At 50.6% G+C, this 18,280-nt stretch overlaps 1 protein-coding gene across 1 annotated transcript in view; it reads right to left on the minus strand.

Moving 5' to 3' along the window:
• Positions 1-16,459, minus strand: part of ZFAT (zinc finger and AT-hook domain containing) — a 197,194-nt gene extending 180,735 nt beyond the window's left edge. Inside the window, exon 1 of the mRNA XM_021688474.1 lies at positions 16,392-16,459. Within this exon, the coding sequence (XP_021544149.1) occupies positions 16,392-16,410 (19 nt within the window). The 5' untranslated portion in view covers positions 16,411-16,459. The remainder of the gene's footprint in view (positions 1-16,391) is intronic.
• Between the last annotated feature and the right edge of the window lie 1,821 nt (positions 16,460-18,280).

The following is an 18,280-nucleotide window of genomic DNA, read 5'->3' on the forward strand; positions in this document are numbered from 1 at the left end:
TATCCCCACTTTAGATGAGTAGGCTGAGCCCAGGGAGGAGACTGCCCAGTCATGCAGCATGGGGCGACAGCAGAAGCAGGGCACACACCCCCACACAGCCCAGGCCCGGTGCCCATCCTAACTGAGTCACCATGTGACACTTACTGCTGCTTTTCAAGTGGGGAGAGGATCTGTCCTGGCAGCCCAGCCCTGGCCAGCCCAGCAGGTGAATCAGACCCAGCTCCAACCATGGACCCCGTCCTCGTCTCAAACAGCCACTTCCGGGCCAACTCTCAACCTGCATAAAAGTTATTTTCAGGTCTTACGGTGCTTTCCTACTTATAGCCGTATTTCCGTGTGAAAGAAATGATGCTGAGCCAAAGAAGCCTGAATCAGAGGACAGGCGCGCATCCATTCCCACCGAGTACAAAAGCAAAATGATACCTCTTGCACTGTCTGAGCCAGGATGGGGCTACCTACCCTTGGGCAGGGTGCTGGGTTCGAGGGCTTCTCAGGTGTGGTGGGGCTCTGTTTGGATCCACAAGGAATTCTGTCTGTGAACACCCATGGAGCTGTTTCTCTATTCTATACACACTCTTCTACGTGTATGCTATATGTCAACTTAGAAAATGGAAACAGCAAATTTTAAAGGAAAAAAATGTAAGGAAAAAAAGTAGATTAATGACACATGAGGTGAGAGCGAGGGCAGCCATGAAGCCCAGACCTAGACATGAACCCACCTCTGCCCAAGTAGCCGTGTCCCTGGCTCCTGTGGGTGCTCGGTCTCATGTGCTTGTTCCTCGGCTGCTATGGGGGGGCCATACAAGCCCAGCTCAGGGACCAACACCTCAAAGGCACAGTCCAACAAATGGTGGGAAGGGCATCAACCTGGGCCAGGAGTCAGGGCCTGGGGACACCAACCCCTAACTGCCTCCCACCTCCAATATGGCAGATTCTGTGTAAGTGTCTGAATCTCTGTTGGTCCAAAACAGAAGTGGCCTTCAAATGGCTTAATGTGAAACCTGGTCTTCAAGCCTCACCCAGAGGTTAATGTGTAGAGAGACAGACAGAGCCTCCTGGGCCCAAGTAAGCGGGTGGAGACAGCCCCACCCAACACCCGCCTCCACTATGGCCTGCGGGCCCAACGTGCACCTGCCCTCCCAGCTCCAAGGATCGGTGGGCGGAAGCTCCAATAAGTGCACACCCAAATTTGTGGTATTATCATGCATCTCATAAAATGCTGATGAACACACCAGCTTCTTTAACTCACAAACTTAACGTTTTTATTAAATGGGAGGGAGAAATCCCATGGGTGTTCCTTTGCTGAAACTGGATTAACAAAATAAAATGCGAAATGCTCAGGATCAGCTATAATTAACGCTGGGCCAACAGTTGCATTATAATTTTATGCGTACACATTTCTTCCATGTTGAAACTTGGCATAATTTTTTTAAGCTATTTTTAAGCACTCTCCGAGTGCGAGCCTCAGGAAACAGAGTATACTCGCATTTAACATAATCCTAAGTGAAGAGCTGGGCCCCTTCCCTTCCTCGGGAAAGCACCACAAATTATGTGAACAGGAACCAGCCCCATCACCCACTTCTCTAGCTCTCCACCCCAGCAGATCTGTGCGAAGATCGGAGGATGTGGGGAGCCTCCTGTGCAAAGGACCAAGGTGGCTCCAGAACTCCCACAAAATGCCTCCAAGGTGACCGCATCTCTGGGATCATTTCCACGTTAAACACAAAGTGTGCGAAATCTTGCACCGTTTTATAGGACATTTGAGGGAGACGGCAATGCCCACGGCCACCAGCACCAGGCCTCTGACTTCCCAGTGTTTGGTTTTTTTGTTGTGCTGCTTGATTTTGGCTCCTTCGTGTGTCTGACAAGCCTTTTATCTCACTTCTGAAGGGAAAGAAAGGTCTGCAGGTCCTAAACTCTGGGTTCAAACCCCGCCCACACCGCAGCTTCAGAGTGACTGGGGCAACCTTTCCCTTCCCAAACCTGCAGGCACTCAGCGAGAAGAGACCATCAAAGCTGCCTGCTGACCTCATGAGGACAATATGGGGTGGGGGGAGGTGGTCATGGGGGAAACAGTGGGAAAAGGGCTTTGCAGACAGCTAAACATGGCGTAAATGCAGAATAGAACGGACTCTCTGAAATCCAGGGCAGTCGGGCTGGTTGGCTAAAGCTACCGACCATGTGCTTGGTTGCTCCCCTCCTACCACTGGCCCTATCTGCTAAAGAAGCCAGTACGGGGCCTACATACATATACACACGCACGCACGCACACAAATGCACCTGTGTGCATAACATGTACACGCAGGTACACATATTAGATGCATGACAGACATGAGCTATGCATGCATGTGCACACGTTACACACATGTACACATGTAACACAGATGCACGCACACACATGCTTCCCTTAGGAAAAGAAAAGATGCAAGCGACTCAGAAGTTCTCTGAGGGATGGACATAAACCATCCAGCATGAATGAAGACAACAAATAGAACCCAAGGCTCTGAGAAGAGAAAGCCACCACAAGGAAGGGGGGAAGAAGGTGGGCAAACAAGGGAAGGAAGGAGAGAGGCCAAAACTCACACTTCCGGAGTCTGAGACAGGCTGGCACTTGGCGGGGGACGGGGGGATAGGGGGTGCCTGGGCAGCAGGAGGTTGGGGATACAGATCCCATAAGAGGAGTGTGGACCCAGCTGTGGAGAGACAACTTGGGGGGGATCCCCCAGCCTCCTACCTCTCCAGAAGGAGCTCAGATTCTACCCAGTGTCTTCCCTGCTGCACCCCAAGCCCGCAGGGGAAGGAAGAGCCAGAGCCCCAGGGATCAGGAGATGCCTTCGGGTCACTGTAGCCATTGTTTAATGACCGGGACTGTTTTCTGATTAGACCTGTCCCGCCCTTGTTTCTTCACTCTGCTTCCCAGGTTATTTTAAAGATGAACGCAGTTTCTTCTAGCATCGCCCGAAGTGCGCTGCCTGGCACCCATTAGTGAAGATGCCACCTGCCCGGTCCCCATTTCTGCAGCCTACTCACACCCCACCCCTGGTAACCCGGGCAAAAATAAAGCCCTTAGAAAGGCTGATTCTGGCTCACCCCTTCTCCTGCCTGGGCAAGGCTTCAATTCAATGCACGTGTGATGCGTACTTGCCCACATAAAGCAGGGGTGCGAGGGGCCAGGAGGGGAGAGAAGCACAGAGCAGCATTTCCCGGGCTGTTCCTGCTCAAGGAGAAGCTCTGGAGGGACTGCCACTCAGCCACCAACGCTCAAGAGACCCCCTCCAAGCATCTGCTGTCCTACAGAAACAGCACTGGTGTGATTTCAAATTCTCTAGCAGCCATATTAAAACAAAAAGAAACAAGTAGGGGCGCCTGGGTGGCTCAGTCGTTAAGCGTCTGCCTTCGGCTCAGGTCATGATCCCAGGGTCCTGGGATCGAGCCCTGCATCGGGCTCTCTGCTTGGCGGGAAGCCTGCTTCTCCCTCTTCCATTCCCCCCTGCTTGTGTTCCCTCTCTCGCTGTCTCTCTCTCTCTGTCAAAATAAATAAATAAAATCTTTAAAAACAAAAAGAAACAAGTAAAATCAATTTTAACAACATGTCTTCTGTAATCCAGGTTATCCAAAATATTACCATTTCACTTATAATCCATTCGTAAAAGATCCATGAGAAATTTCATTCTTTTTTTTTTCTTTTTGTACCAAGTCTTCGAAATCCGGTGTACGGTTTCCACTTACAGCATACCGAAGTCTGCACTACACGCAAATCTAGTATTCACTTTGATTCCAGAACCCCAGGCAACTTTTCCACTGCAGATGAGAGAAACATGGCATGCGGATTCCACTCCCCCACATCCAGCAGGACCAGAGAGGGCCCCCACCACCCCAACATCTTTGGGACCCACCGAGTTAGGAAAACCAACACAAGGAATTAGGAAATTTAGACCATGTCGACAAGAGTCCCTGTTCCACACTGTTATGGGAGAGGCAGAAGACAGAGGGATGTTTTCATTTATTACTGTCATGGGCTTAGAAGCCACCTGTCTGCTCCAGGCTCCTGAGGTCATAATCAAAAGAGACCAAATAAAATAAAAGCTTGGGCAGAAACGGAAGGGAGATATGGGAAACATGCAAATTCAAATTGTAAATGTCTGCTCTACTTATTATGAAAGCCCCAGACAGGTCTCAGTGATAAAGTAGTCCGAACTTGAAAACTAATTCTAGGAGAAAGAACTGCCTTCTAATATCCAGATGTGTCGAAGTTTTTTTCTAATTCCAGAACAGAGCTTTAAATTAAGCAGGAAGAGCCGGGGGGGAAAGAATTCTCCAAACCCCACCAGCCACCCACCCCAGCCTAACAGAATGATCTGGCCCACTCTTCCTAGTAACTAAGATGTGAAATAAGTATTAAGTATATTCTCCAAATGCCTGGGCTATTAGGGAAAGAAGTAATTTTTAACCGATGTTCATTAGCTTCATAATACAACATTTACTAAGTGCCTAATATACGTCACACATTATGCTGGGCACATTTAGAAATGAATAAGATACAGACCCTCCCACTTTGTTCATGAAATAATTTAAAGTGACTGTGGTTTTATTTGTGGTCTAATTTCATACTATGGCCTTGGAAAGGACAGAGAGGTGCCTAAATCCGGCCTCCTGGCCAGTGTCCAGACGGGACGGACAGCCCTATCAGACCCTCACCTTCAGTGTCTGAACAGCTACCATTTATGTTTACACAGCTGGGAACTTCAGAAGTCAGGCAACTGCCCTTTCTCCCTGCCCTGGCTCCAGCTAGGGCAGCCTCAGGGTGACCCTGGCAAGGCCAGCCCCTTGGCCTTATCTGAACAGGCTAACCAGGGGTCCCGGAGGTCTTCTCCCCTGCAAGCCTGGCAGCCCAGTCGTTCAGCCACACCTGGGTCCCCAAGCTTGGCTAAGGCCAGGCCAGTCCTGGCGCCCGACAGGCCCCGTATCTCTTAAACCACCTGCCGCAGGTCTATACACACACATGTCCCCTAGGGGGCGATAAAGGGCAAAGGAGAACTCAGGCCTCCAGGAGCTAGTTGAGAGCCAGCCACAAGCTTGAAATTCTACGAAGTGGGTAGGGCTGGCAGGCGCCTGCAGTCTGGTTAGCAGACTTGTTTTAGATCGGGCACCTTTCTTCGAGTCTCAGCTCCAACCTCACTTTCTCAGACAGCCTTTTCTTAAAACCCTTCACTATAATAACTGAGTTATCGGTTACTCTGTCTTGCCCTCCCTGTATTCACTTTAGCAGCAATTACCACAACGTGTAATCGTGTATTTAATGGTGTGTTTGTTTAACCTCTGTCTCCCCTGATAGACTGTATGCTCTAAAAACATCAATTTCATTTCATTCAAGATACAGTTAAAAGCTTAAAAGGATCAATGCTGCAGGCTAATAAAGATATTTACCTATAAACAGAGAAATGCTGCCGATTTCCTTTGTTGTGAGGACTAGAGCGTTTCCAGAGTGCTCACTCCGAGGCCCTGAGGATGTTACCCAAGTCATCCCTCACTCTCGCTTCCTAGCAAAACAAGTCAAGACCTCCTGCTGGGGAGACACCCGATGAGCTCTGGGTGGGGGCACTGGCCAGCCCCCCCCGCAGGGGGAAAGCACTTCACTGCTCTGGTTCTCCAACTCTGCAAAATGGGACTAAACGCAGCATTCAGAACAGTGGTTTGAGGAGAAAGCAGACCCAGACAAAGGGCCTGGAAGTGAGATGCTCCGTGAGAGAGAACAGGGTCCAGATGTGTGCAGGGCACCCACCCCCCCAGCAAGGGGACGTCCCACTTCAACCGCACGGCTTCTAGGGGAATTCTGCTCCTTCCTGGACACTTACACCCTCAGGTCCTCTCTCCCTGGGTCTACATCCCCACAAAAAAAGAAGCAACAGTCAGTCCTTTCACTGAAATACAAGAAATACACTCAACCCAAACATTCACGCACTTAAAGTAGAAAAATAATAAATAAGCAAGTATAGGGATAATCCCTAAAGTGAAATACAAAAAAAAAAAAAAAACAAAACAAATGTACAGAACTGGACTTTTAACTGAGCAACACAGGGGCGCCTGGGTGGCTCAGTCAGTTAAACGTCTGCCTTTGGCTCAGGTCATGATCTCAGGGTCCTGGGATCAAGCCCCACAGCAGACTCTGCTCCGCGGGGAGTCTGCTTCTCCCTCTCCCTCTGCCTCCTGCCCGCCCCCCACCCCGCTTGTGCTCTCTCTGTGTGAAATAAACAAAATCTTAAAAAAAAAAAAAAGAAGAATGAGCAACATAACTGCACTGAAATGGGAGGGAAGAGCGGGGGAGGGCAAGCCAGGTCACTTGGGAAGCTGGTGTTTGCACCCCCGTCAGGCCCTGGTCAAAGAGACACAGAGATCTGATTAAATACTGAACTCGAGTTAGTGGGCCTCTTTCCCAGAGACACAGGTTAGCAATTTGCAAACTATTTTTAGTAGATCCTAGGACTGAGCAAATAAGTAACTTGCTGTGGGTACTGGGAGGCAGTCTCTCTGGGTCAGAGAAGGGAGTTACAGATCTGCAAAGGGAAGGGTGGAGAAGATGCCGGCGCCGCTGGGCTGGAATTGGAAAGATCCGCAGATACGGACGTGGGTCGGCCACATCTGAACTTTCTACACGTCTGTGTGGTAGATGCACACAGGTACCCATTTCCCCGCTGTGCTTAAGGAGAAACAGCCATCATGGCTCACCTAGTCCCACATCTCCGTCTCTCAACACCATGCTCCACTTGAACCCGTTCTCCTCTAAAACAGCCGATTCCAGAGCTGGAGAGGGAATACCTTGCTGTACAGAGACCAGGGAAGTTCTCAGAGAATGAGGGGGCATGTCAAAGAGGCTTCGATTAGCCAAATATGGGGAAATTGGGTCATCAAATTAAATAATATAAAGGATCACAAACCAATGAATAAAGAATTCATGAGTCCACAGATTTATAAAAAACGGGAAGCTCTCACTCACACAGAAGACACCTAATAAATGCAGAAGAAATGATGGCATTCGAGACACATTATCTGGCAACCCTCAGTGCTAATGGGGTCTGACAAGAGTCATCAGTGGAGGCTAAAACGAGGGGTGAAGAAAATCTGAGCAATGAAGAGGAGCGGGCCAGGGACACGGTCCCAAAATATCTCATCGTGAGACAATTTCCAAGGAGAAAAACAGTAACTGTCCCTCGAGAGAAGCTGACCCTCTCCAACATGCAGGGCCAAGGGTCGGTGCCACGTCTGTGGTGCTCGCACCCAAACCGCAGGATCCGAATGGGATCACAACGAAACTCCGCGCGAGGCCTGAGGGAGGGACGCTCTACAAAATAACGGGTCCGTACTCTTCAAAACTCAGTGTCGTGGAACACAAAGACAAAGGAACCGCTCCCTGTTCAAAGGGTAAAGGGACACAATGACCGAATGCAGTGCTTGAGCCATGACTTCCGTTTGCTTCGTATGAAATTATTGGAACTGGTGAAACTGAATTTCCATTGGTGAAATCTGAATAGCGCTACATTGACGTTCCTGTCTCTTTGACCTTCGTAAGGTGGTTATGTGGGAGAATGTCCTTGTTTTGAGCACACAAACACTGGAAATATTTAGGAGCAGGTCAAAGGGCATTATGTCTTCAACTCGGGCACCAGGGCTTTGGAGAGAAGGGAGAGGGGTCTGGGAAGGGCATGGGACACATCCTGGGACGTCCTCAGTCCAGAAACTAACGACCCGGAACATGACCAGTCTTGACCCACAGGACCCTCATGTCACACCCTGCCTCTCAGCAGCTCAGACCACACACACGGGCACAGTTTGGGAACCACAGAGATAAGGCAGGCACCGGGCACCGGAGCTGGTCAGGAACATCTGCAGGGAATTGCCCCATTGATGGCAGCAGTGCAGGAAAAGGCAGAGAAAGAGGGAGGGATGGAGGGCAACCCCACTCCGGGCCAAGAGCAATCTCTGGCAGGCAACCCGTCGGGTTACGAGAGCAACTACGGACGCTTCTAGACTCTGCCAGAAAAGCAGGAAGATCCAGAGTAGGAGGGCTGCGGTCCCCCGACCCCAAGACAGCGAGGCAGTGCAGCACCTCTCACGGTGCCTGGGACTGTAGGAGCGGGAGCTCTCGGCCAAGGTGAGGTTCAGGTCCTGCCACCGCATGCCCAAGGCGGCGGCCGGGCAGCAAGCAGAGGGCCCAGGGATTGCGGGCACTGGCAGGTGGTCTCCAGCAGGGACTCTGGGAATCTCTCCCCAGCCACCTGGGGCCCCTGTGCTCAGCTCAGCCTGCTCTTGCTCGGTGAGCCCTCAGGGCCCCCCTGAAGGCACCCACTTGAGCACCAGCCTCAGAGTCCACCTATCAGAGAATAAACTGACAGACGTTTAGTTCCCATGTTACAGAAACAGAAACAGGCTCCAAGGAGCCCTGAGGACTGTCACATGGGGGGGCCAAAATTCCAAGCTCGGTCTCCGGGACTCCACAGCCCGTGCCATCCTCCAGGGCCTACATTTCCAGGGCACCCACAGGCCCCCCACCCCAGGGGCTGGGCAGGGGGACGGGGGCCCCAGATTCAGGCAGCAGACAGGCAGGGCCAGCGAAGGCTGTCTGGGCTCAGTTCTCGGGCCCGGCCCTGGACACAGAAGGCACGAGGCTGTGGAGGGTCAGTGAGGGACTCTGGGCGCGCGGAGGCTGCTCACCCTGCGGGGCTCCTTCGTGCCTCCCTCCCTGCCTTTACCCCTGCTCTGCCCTCTGCCCTCCCGCCACCCTGGTCAGGGCTCCGATGTCACCCTAAGGCTTTGGGGAGGCCCTCCCTCAACCCCAGGCGTCAGCAACCTTGACGCCATCCCCCTCACTCTACCCTGTACAATCTGTAGCGCTGCCTGCCCCCCCCCACCCCCACTGCACAACTCCATGAGTTGATGCACAAGCGTGTGGTCATGGAACCATCCCCACGATTGACACACACAGCAGAGTTCCCCCACGAGCCTGCAGTCCATGCCCCTGCCTGATGGCTCCTGGAACTGCCGACCATTTTCTGGTCCTGTCAGTCTGCCTTTTCTAGAAGTTCTGAAAACTGGAATCAGTCTTTTGTTTTCAATTGTATTACAATAAACAATTTATCAACTTAACCATTTTTAAGTGTACAGTTCAGGGGCATTGAGCACATTCCCACTGCTGTGCAGCCACCCTGCCATCCGCCTCCAGAACTCTTCATCTTCCCCAGCTGAACCCCCATTCCCATGAAAGAATCACTCCCAGTCCGACCTCCTCTGGGCCCCCGGCAAACACTCTCTACAGCGTCTCCACCGATCTGGCTGCTCCTTCGTCCCTCACGTAAGTGCAATCACACTGTTCGGTATCTATCTTCCTGTGCCTGCCTTATTCACTTAGCACAAGGTGCTCAACGTTCATCCAAGTCACAGAACACGTCAGAACTTTTTAAGAAGGAATAACATACATGGTACGAATGCACCACATTTTGTTCAGCCATTCATCTGTCAGTGGACATCTTTATGCTACTGCAAATAATGCTGTAGGAACACGGCATACAAATACCTCTGAGTCCTTGAGTTCAATTATTTTGGGTGTTACACAGAACCAGAACTGCTGGATCATATAGTATGGAGGAACCTCCATACAGTTTCCATAATGACTGCCACTTAGATTCCCGCCAACAGCACACAACGGTTCGAACTTCTCCACACACTTGCAGTGGGTAGTCTTTGTGCCTGGCTTCTTTCACTTATCGTGGTTTGGTTTGGTTTTGGCGTTTTAAGATTTTATTATTAAGTAATCTCAATGCCCAGCGCGGGGCTCGAACCTACAACGCACAAGATCAAGAGTCGCACGCTCTACTGACTGAGCCAGCCGGGCGCCCCTCACTTAACATGTTTTTCAGAAGAATCCATGTTGTTGCCTCATTGGCAGTTCATTCACTTTTACTGAGGAGCCATACTCCATTGTGTTGCTGTACCACAACGTGTTTAGCGATTCATCCGTTGATGAGCATTTGGGGTGGCTCCAATTTGGGGCTACCACAAATGGAGCTGTCATGAATACGTGCATACAGGTCTTCACGCGGACACACATTTCACTTATCTTGGGTAATTACGTAGGAGTGGGACTGCTGAGTTAGATGGTAAGTAGATGTTTGACGTTGTAAGAAACCTCCCAAGGATTTCCAAAGCGGCTATGCCACCCTGACTCCCTCCCCAACCTCCACCTGTGAGTGCTCTAGGTGCTCCACGCTCTTACCCGCCCTGGGTGTCGTCAGTCATTGTAGTTTCTGCCACTCTAGCGGCTGTGTAATACATCTTGTCGTGGCTTTAAGTTACATCTCCCCAGTGATAATGATGGTGAGCATCTTTTCCCGTGCATCCTGCAAACTTGTATCAGCTTCTCTGTACAATCTCTCTCAAACCTTTTGCTCATTCTTGAATTGATTTCATCTTCTCTGTGGCTGTGAGAACAGGACTCTCGGGGCCCCCATAAGGCCCACTTCTGGGGGCACCATTCCTGGAGTACGGTGTGAGCAGTCGAAGGTTCAGGCCTCAGCCAGGGCCTCGCGCACACAGTAGGACCAGATACATGTCGGCGGTAGCAGGAAGACGCTGCTTTTATCTCTGGTGACCCAGGTCTCCCCCAGCCGCCAGGCCTCAGCAGCAGACCCAGACCTTTCCCTACAGCCTGGTCCAGGCCCAGGTTCTGGAACCAGGCAAGGTCCCAACTGAGGGCCCAGAAGGAGCCTCTCTAAGGGCTCACGGGCCCAATGTGTGCTGGGCTGCTGGTGCCCACACTGAGTGACCATGGAGCTCCCTGTCACCACACCTGACCTTCTGCTTCTTTGTTTGCAAAGCAGAGATGATATGGCCACTTCACAGGGCTTTTGTGCAAAATAAATAACAGATGTGAAGCACCTGACTGAGCAAGTCTGCAGACACGACAGTTATTAGTACCAGATCCTAGCTTACTCCCCCAGCAACTGCATGCTTTCGTAGAGGGTCAGGCCTCTATTTCATGTTTTATTGTGTATTATTACAAAATCCCTCTCATTATGCATTTAATTCTCAAAGACACTACTGAAACATACAAGATGGTCAGGGGAAGAAGGTGAGGCTTGAGAGACGATGGTGGAAGAAAGGAAAGGAACCTGCCACGCACCAGATGTGTTCCCAAGCCTCCTCTCCTGGCCCTCTACAACAGGAGCCCTATTTATATACAAGGGAACAGGGACGCGTGACTCGCCAAGGCCCCACAGCCCTGAGACAGCGGGACCAGGACTGCCACCGGCTTCTTCCATTCTAGGGCCCCCACACCCTGCATTACCTGAGCCTCGTTCCCCGCCTGTGGCCCAGGGGCAGGGATGTTGGGGCAGGGCTCACTCCTGCTCAGGACAGATTCCCGGAGCCCCAGAAGCTCCCAACCACAGGGTTCCCATCCCCACACCGCACCCACCCCCCATGTGGATGTCCAATGTTTCTAGACTCATTTGTTGGAAGAGACTTTCCTTTCTGCATTGAATTACCTTGGACCTTTTGTTGAAAATTATGTGTGGGTCCAACTCTGAGCTTTCTGGTCTATTCCACTGATTCCCTACTTCACACCATACACAACCTAATTTGAGATAGCAGTAGACCCAAACCTAAAAGCAAGAAGTATAAAGCTTTAAAAATAAATATATAAACACACCTAGGAGAATATTGTCATGACCTTAAAGTAGGAGAACATTTCTTAGAAGAGGATACAAAAAACACTACCTATAAAAACAAAAATAATGGTAAATCAGACTTTACGAAAATTATAAACTTCTGAACAAAAGATAAAATTAAGAAAACTAATAAGCGAGCAAAGACTGGGAGAAAATACTCACAACACATATATATGACAAAAGACTCATATTTAGACTATATACAGAACTCCTACAAGCCAACAATTAAAAAGACAAGCAACCCAATGTTTAAAATAGGCAAAAAATTTAAATCCACATTTCTCCAAAGATGATATACAAATGGCTGATAAAGTCCAAGAAAAGGTACTCAGGATCGCTGATCATCAAAGAAATGCAAATTAAATGAGATGCTCCTGCATTCCCTCTAGACTAAATCAAAGGAAAAACAGTGACAAGGCCAGATGTGGGAGTGCATGTGCAGCAAGTGGAATTTTCCTACGCGGCTGATAGAGGTGCAAAACAGTACAACTATTCCAGGAGGCTATCTGGAAGTTTCTTAAAAAGTTGGGGTGCCTGCGTAGCTCAGTCACTTGAGCGTCTGGCTTTTGATTTCAGCTCAGGTCATGATTTCAGTGTGGTGAGATGGAGCCCCTCCTCAGGCTGAGCGGGAAGCCTGCTTAAGATTCTTTCTCCCTCTCCCTCTGGCTCTCCTCAGTCCCCTCCCAGGCTTGTGCAAAAGTGCACGTGCTCTCTCACGCTTAAAAAAAAGTTAAATATACCTCTGTCCTACAACCCAGCCATTCCACTACCCAAACGCAATGCAAATATAGGTCTACAAAAAACCTTGTACAAGAATGGTCATGGCAGCTTTCTTCACAATAACCAAAAACTGGAAATAAGCTCAGATGTTTATCATATAAACATCCATACAATGGAATGCTATTAGAAAATAAAAGAAACACAACCCTGGATCTCAGAACCTCTATGCTGAGTGAAAGAAACCAGACACCAAAGAATTCTATGATGTTCTACAAAAAGCAGTATCTATTGACATTACTCAGACCAGTGGTTGCTTGGGGTGAGAGGCAGGAATTGGGTGGGAAGCGGCAAGAGAGAACTTTCCGGAGTGAGGATAAAGTTCTACACTGCCGGGGTGTGGTAATACGGGTGGTAAAACTGTACATTCACGGTCTGTGTATTTCACTCTATCTATCATTACGCCTCAAAGAAATTGTCTTCACGCAGCTGCTAGCTGCAGAGGCAAACTGGCAGGCCCAAAGTTTTCATAAGAAAGTCCCAACAGCTTTCTGCTGTTCGAAAGACCATCCCCACAGACATCTAGCACCCCACCCCTGCCTCCGGCCCTAGCGCTCACCCAGGTCACACAAAACACACCTGTGGGTGGCTCACACCTGGGCCTCAGTACCACAGACCCCTCTGCTCGCTCTGCAAGTTCCAGTTCAGGCACCTCCTCCTTCAAGAAGCCCTCCTTGAATCCCCTGGCCCGAATTCCCGGGGCTCACTTCCATCAGCGCACCGGGCACTTTCTCCTAAGGGAATGGGTTTTCCACTGCTAGGATAGTGCCAGAGCCTTAGGAGGAAACAGTGTGTCAGATCTGACCTTCCATTCCCAGCTCTTGGCACAAAGTTTGGCACAAACATCTGGGTAAACCCAGGAATCAGCTTGGCAGTGGGGAAAAAAAAAAAAAAAAAGGAAAAGAAAAGGTCCTGAGGGGCAGAGAAGTGGTGGTGGCCCCTTTAGAAAAGATCTGGTGGCAGAAAGGCAAAGAGAGTATTTGACACAGAGAAGGAAACCAGTACCAGTAAGGGCCCCCAAGGAGCCGTGGCACTGTCTTACAAGGCCCTCCAGGACTGCAGGATGTCCAAGACCCCCAGTTCCAGAATGCTGCTCCCAAAGCCTCCTGGTCCTCGTTTCCAGGTGCCAAGGCTGAGCGGGTCCCCGCAGCCCCCAAGGGCCCCAGCAAAGCCAGGGGCTGCTCTGAAGCCAGGTCCCCCACCCTGCCCAACCTGTGTCAGCCCAGACCCAGGCTGGGGGCACAAAGGCGCCAGCTTCCAGACTTCAACACTTTGCAGCTCCATTTGTTACATGATTTAAAATAACAAAGAAAAGTCTGTTACCAGATTTAAAATCCTTTTTATATTAATATGTCAAGCATAATCTTTTTATAATCAAACTCAATTATCTATATATTTTCTGTTTCTTGACAAAAAAGAGAAGCAACTTCAAATCTGTAATAAATGTTCAATATGCCTATTTGCTTCACTCCCAGATTCCTTTTTTTTCCTTTAAAAAATTAATCAAAGTCTACCACACCTTTCCAACCACAAGTGTTTTCAAGTTGCAATTCCATGACAATGCATTAGGCTTTATGATGGAGAGATCAGGTCTGGGTCCGGAAGGGATAAATACCAGTGCCACCAGGCCCTGAGCAGGGAACAGGATTAGGTTTCCTTTTGCAGGCAGAGGGAAGGCACAGGAGTTCCAAGAGTTGCATGATTTCCCTCAGGACAGGAATCTGGTGATTGGCAGATCTCTGGACCCAGAGCATGTGTTCTCTCCACCCTCCCAATTGTTCCAGCCCTTAAAGTTGACACCTGCCCTTGAGAAATTTCAAAGACAGTGAAATTTTAACAGGATAAACAGCTGAGAACAAAGAAAACTTCACTCTAGGCTCAGTCCCTTCTACATAATTAAATCGGCTCAGCTTGATGGGGAGGTTTTCAGAGGCAGCATGCATGAAACTATCTATAAAAGGAAATGCAATTAAGGAGAGTCTTTTCAATATACCTAATTCTTGACTGCCCTTGCCCTAGGCATAAATTTAATTCCACTTAAGGACAACTATCTTTAAGAAGTTGTGATGTAAATTATAAGGCAAGGGGAGAAAAGGAACAGGAGCCATTTTCCCAGGTAAATGAGAAAGGCTGAGGAGGCTGAGAATTACCCGGTGGTAACTGATCTCTAATTTACCGTGATGGCCATCTCAGTCAGCGAACCACCTAACACCCGGGCCCTACAGACCCTATGCAACCCCACCCTGCTATCATGTATTACACTGCTTCCCCTAAATCAACCTACCAACCAAGCAAAACAGGCAACTCTTTTCAGAAATGAGCTGATCACGAGTTGACAATACATTTAAAAAACCTGATCTCTCGTTAATTCCAGCTGGAAATGGAAACTACAACAAATGCCCAGGTTTCTTTTCTAAAACTGTTAACTCCCAAAGAGGTGAGGGAGGCGGTTTGTGTATCAGCAGCAGTGGGATTACTTGGGAGGGGGAAGGCAGCAAATCGGGCAAGTTATTATCTTAAGAAAGCATGCGGGCGTAGTTCAGGGGTCCTGACCCACAGCTGTGGCTCTGGGTCCGCTCTGCCACGCACTCCACCCACGCCAGGATCGGACACAACAGCGGGATGGGGGCTCCTGACCGCCGCCTGGCATGGAGAGGGGTGCCATGCACGGCTCTGGCCGTAGAGTGAGTGGCATCCCACGGCCAGCACACAGAAGCTCTGGGCGTCTTCTTCAGCCTTCGGCCGGGGACACTCACTACAGCCGCTTCAGTACGAAACGCTAGGCTCAGAAGATGAAGCTGAAAGGGGCAGCTGTGGAGGGTAAGCCCCTTGCCACTAAGTCTGCCATTTCTGAAAGGAACCCGGACTGGAAGAGGCAGATCTGTTCATTCATTCTTCCATTCCCCAAGTGCATACTGAGCACTTCCCGGGGCCGAGCACTAATAGGGGGAGGGAAGTACAGCCAAGCACGCCAAGTCTGGATTTCATCCCAAACTGGAGGAAGTGGGAAAACTGTATGAAGTTGACCTCTCTGAAGCTTTGTCCCTCATCAGTAAATGACACACAAATTAGCATTGCTGGGAGAACTGAGCAGCAAAACAGCCTGAGGCCAGTGCCAGCGTGTGGACGGTGCTGTTAACAGGAGGAACCCCAAGCCCAAGGTTAAGGGTCTCGGACCAGGTGTTAAGTGCAAAGTCCAATACCTACGGGGGCGGTCAGCAGAGAGGCTGGTTCGGCGGCGAAACCAGAGACGGCTGCCCGGAGGAGGTGATCTGAGCTTAACTTTAAAGGGTAAGGAACAGAGCGGCAGGTAGAGGGTAAACGACAGGCCATCACAGCAGGTTACACAGTCACCAGCAGCACCGTTATTCCCTGGCGTTTATGGCTCCTTCTACAGGACGCGAAGCTGTCCTTCAGCAGCTCAGTCGAACCCTGTCCCTACATGAATCTAAAGGAGCTACCCATTTCACAGAGGAGGAAACTGAGGCCGGGCAAGAAGGCGGCCCCAACCCGGGACCGCAAATCAGAGTTGGCAGGCCGGGATTCGAACCTCCCGCCGGCCAAGACGCCTGCGCTCCGTCGCAGGCGCGCGGCCGGCCCTACCCGTCGCCCTGGAAACGGCCCCGCGCGCGCGCAGTTTCCCCTCGCTCACTCTTGAGCTTGCATTCTCCTGACTTTTTTAAAATAAAACCCCGAGGCGGCGGGATACCCCCAACGACTGAACGTGCCGTCGAAGGACGCCGCTACGTCCGCTCTCCGCCCTGGGCCGCGGATCCTTCCGCCGCCCGGCGGCCCGCGCGCTTCTTCTCGACTCCAAACTCGAAACGGGTTCCCGCGCGCCGTGCCGCACCCCACCCCCACCTCATCCCCACCCCAACCCCCAGCCCGGCTCACCTGCCGCCCGCGTCTCCATGGCAACGCCCCCACCGCGGAGGAAAAAAAAGCCTCGGGCTCTTCCGGGCTCCACCCGCGCCGACCGCGAAGGCGAGGCGCCCCGCTGATGCTTCGCTTTTTATTTTTATTTTTTTAAGAAAAGAGCCGGCGAGGTTATGGCGAATCTGCGGCATTCAACATGGCGGATGGAGCCTTCGCCCTCCTCTTCACGGGGCGCTGACGCCGGCGTAGCGTACGTCAGCCTCGGGTGACCCTCCCCCAGCGCCGAGCGCGTCTAGGCTGGGCGGTCTAGTGCGCATGCTCCAGTCCGGCGGCTGCGCTTTGTATCCCGTTCCGCGGGTTCCAGTGCTCCGCTTTTTGAGCCACTCCTGGGACGGTGCTAACGAGAGGCCTGGAATCCGGATCGCAGGATTGGGAGTCTTCCCATTTCTGCCGGGAGCCAGCCAATCTACCTGCCTGCGCATCCTTGGACTCACCTGACGTGGAGCCACTGGGCTGGACGTGCAAGAATTCTGGGTTCGTGTCCCAGTTCTGCCCTTTACTAACTAATTTGGGGCAGCGATTTAACTTTTCTTGGGCTCAGTTTACTAATTTGTCAGTCGGGGTGGTTACAGCCTGCCTCCCTTTCGAGGGTTGCTGTGTTTCCCCGAAGCGGGATGCTCTCCGCTGGGGGTACCCGGCTCGATCTAGTCCGGGTCGTACAGCCAGAATTCAGCAGCCTGACGCCACCTGGAGAAAGTGAGCGCCTTCCGTCCTGACTGTCCTGCAGAAAGTCTCAGATGCGTGGAGCACGCCTCTAGAACGCTCGCTCATTTTCCTGAGTCTGGCGCACAGCCTTCTTTCTGCAGGCAGCCTGTCTGCTTGAGATGTCATGGCCTTGTGTTCAGTTTTTGTTGTGAAGGGGATCCGCTCTGCCACTTCCTTTAGATCTCCGCTCTAGTGATCTCTCCAAGGGGGCCCTCTCGCACCACCGCATCCAAAGTAACCCTCTTGAGTACCTGTTCTCTACACAGTATCTGTTAGCGCCTGACATGAATTTATCTCCATCTGTCTTGGTCACCCCTTTGGCCCCAGAAACTAGAAATGAGCCTGACAGTTATGTATTGAATAAATTAATGAGTTTTGTGTTGCTTGTATTTTTAAGGCTATCTTTTGTTATAACAAATGATGTTTTTCATTTTTGGTAGTAATATAGTTTTCTTTTTAAACACAACTGCTTTACATTTTTAGTCAACTTTCAAGAAAAGGGTACATATGCAGAGACAAGGGGAAAAAAGGTAAAAAAAAAAAAAAAAAAAGTCCAAGGATGCGCAGGCAGGTAGATTGGCTGGCTCCTGGCAGAAATGGGAAGACTCCCAATCCTGCGATCCGAGTTCTAGGCTTCTCGTTAGCACCGTCCCAGGAGTGGCTCAAAAAGCGGAGCACTGGAACCCGCGGAACGGGATACAAAGCGCAGCCGCCGGACCGGTGAAAAAATCAGGTGAGATATCTGGAAAACACTGATTTATTTTTATGGTTCCCCTGAAAAGCTTACCTTTGCCTGTTGCAAGTCTTTTTTTTCTGGAACAACCTCCACTCTGTTGCTACTCAATTTGAGATAGTCTTCGGACAGCCCTGATACTCATGCCCGTGTGTTCCCTTGGCTCTGGCTCCTATTTACCTTGTCCCATTCACTACTCGGTTGCATTTATATGTTTACACAGCCCCCTGCCCACGAGCTAGACCAGGAGCACAGAGCCCACATAGGTCTTTCTCGTGCTGGTTTCCCAGGTCCTACTGCCCGGTAGTAGTATTAAATGAACCCATTCGTTCCCATGGCCTCCTGTGTTTCAGTAGTAAAATGCCCACAGACATTGAGCTTTAGGATGACATATCAGATTTCTCAGGAG

The sequence above is a fragment of the Neomonachus schauinslandi genome, chromosome 4 (assembly GCF_002201575.2).
Source record: "Neomonachus schauinslandi chromosome 4, ASM220157v2, whole genome shotgun sequence".
Classification (NCBI taxonomy): Eukaryota; Metazoa; Chordata; class Mammalia; order Carnivora; family Phocidae; genus Neomonachus; species Neomonachus schauinslandi.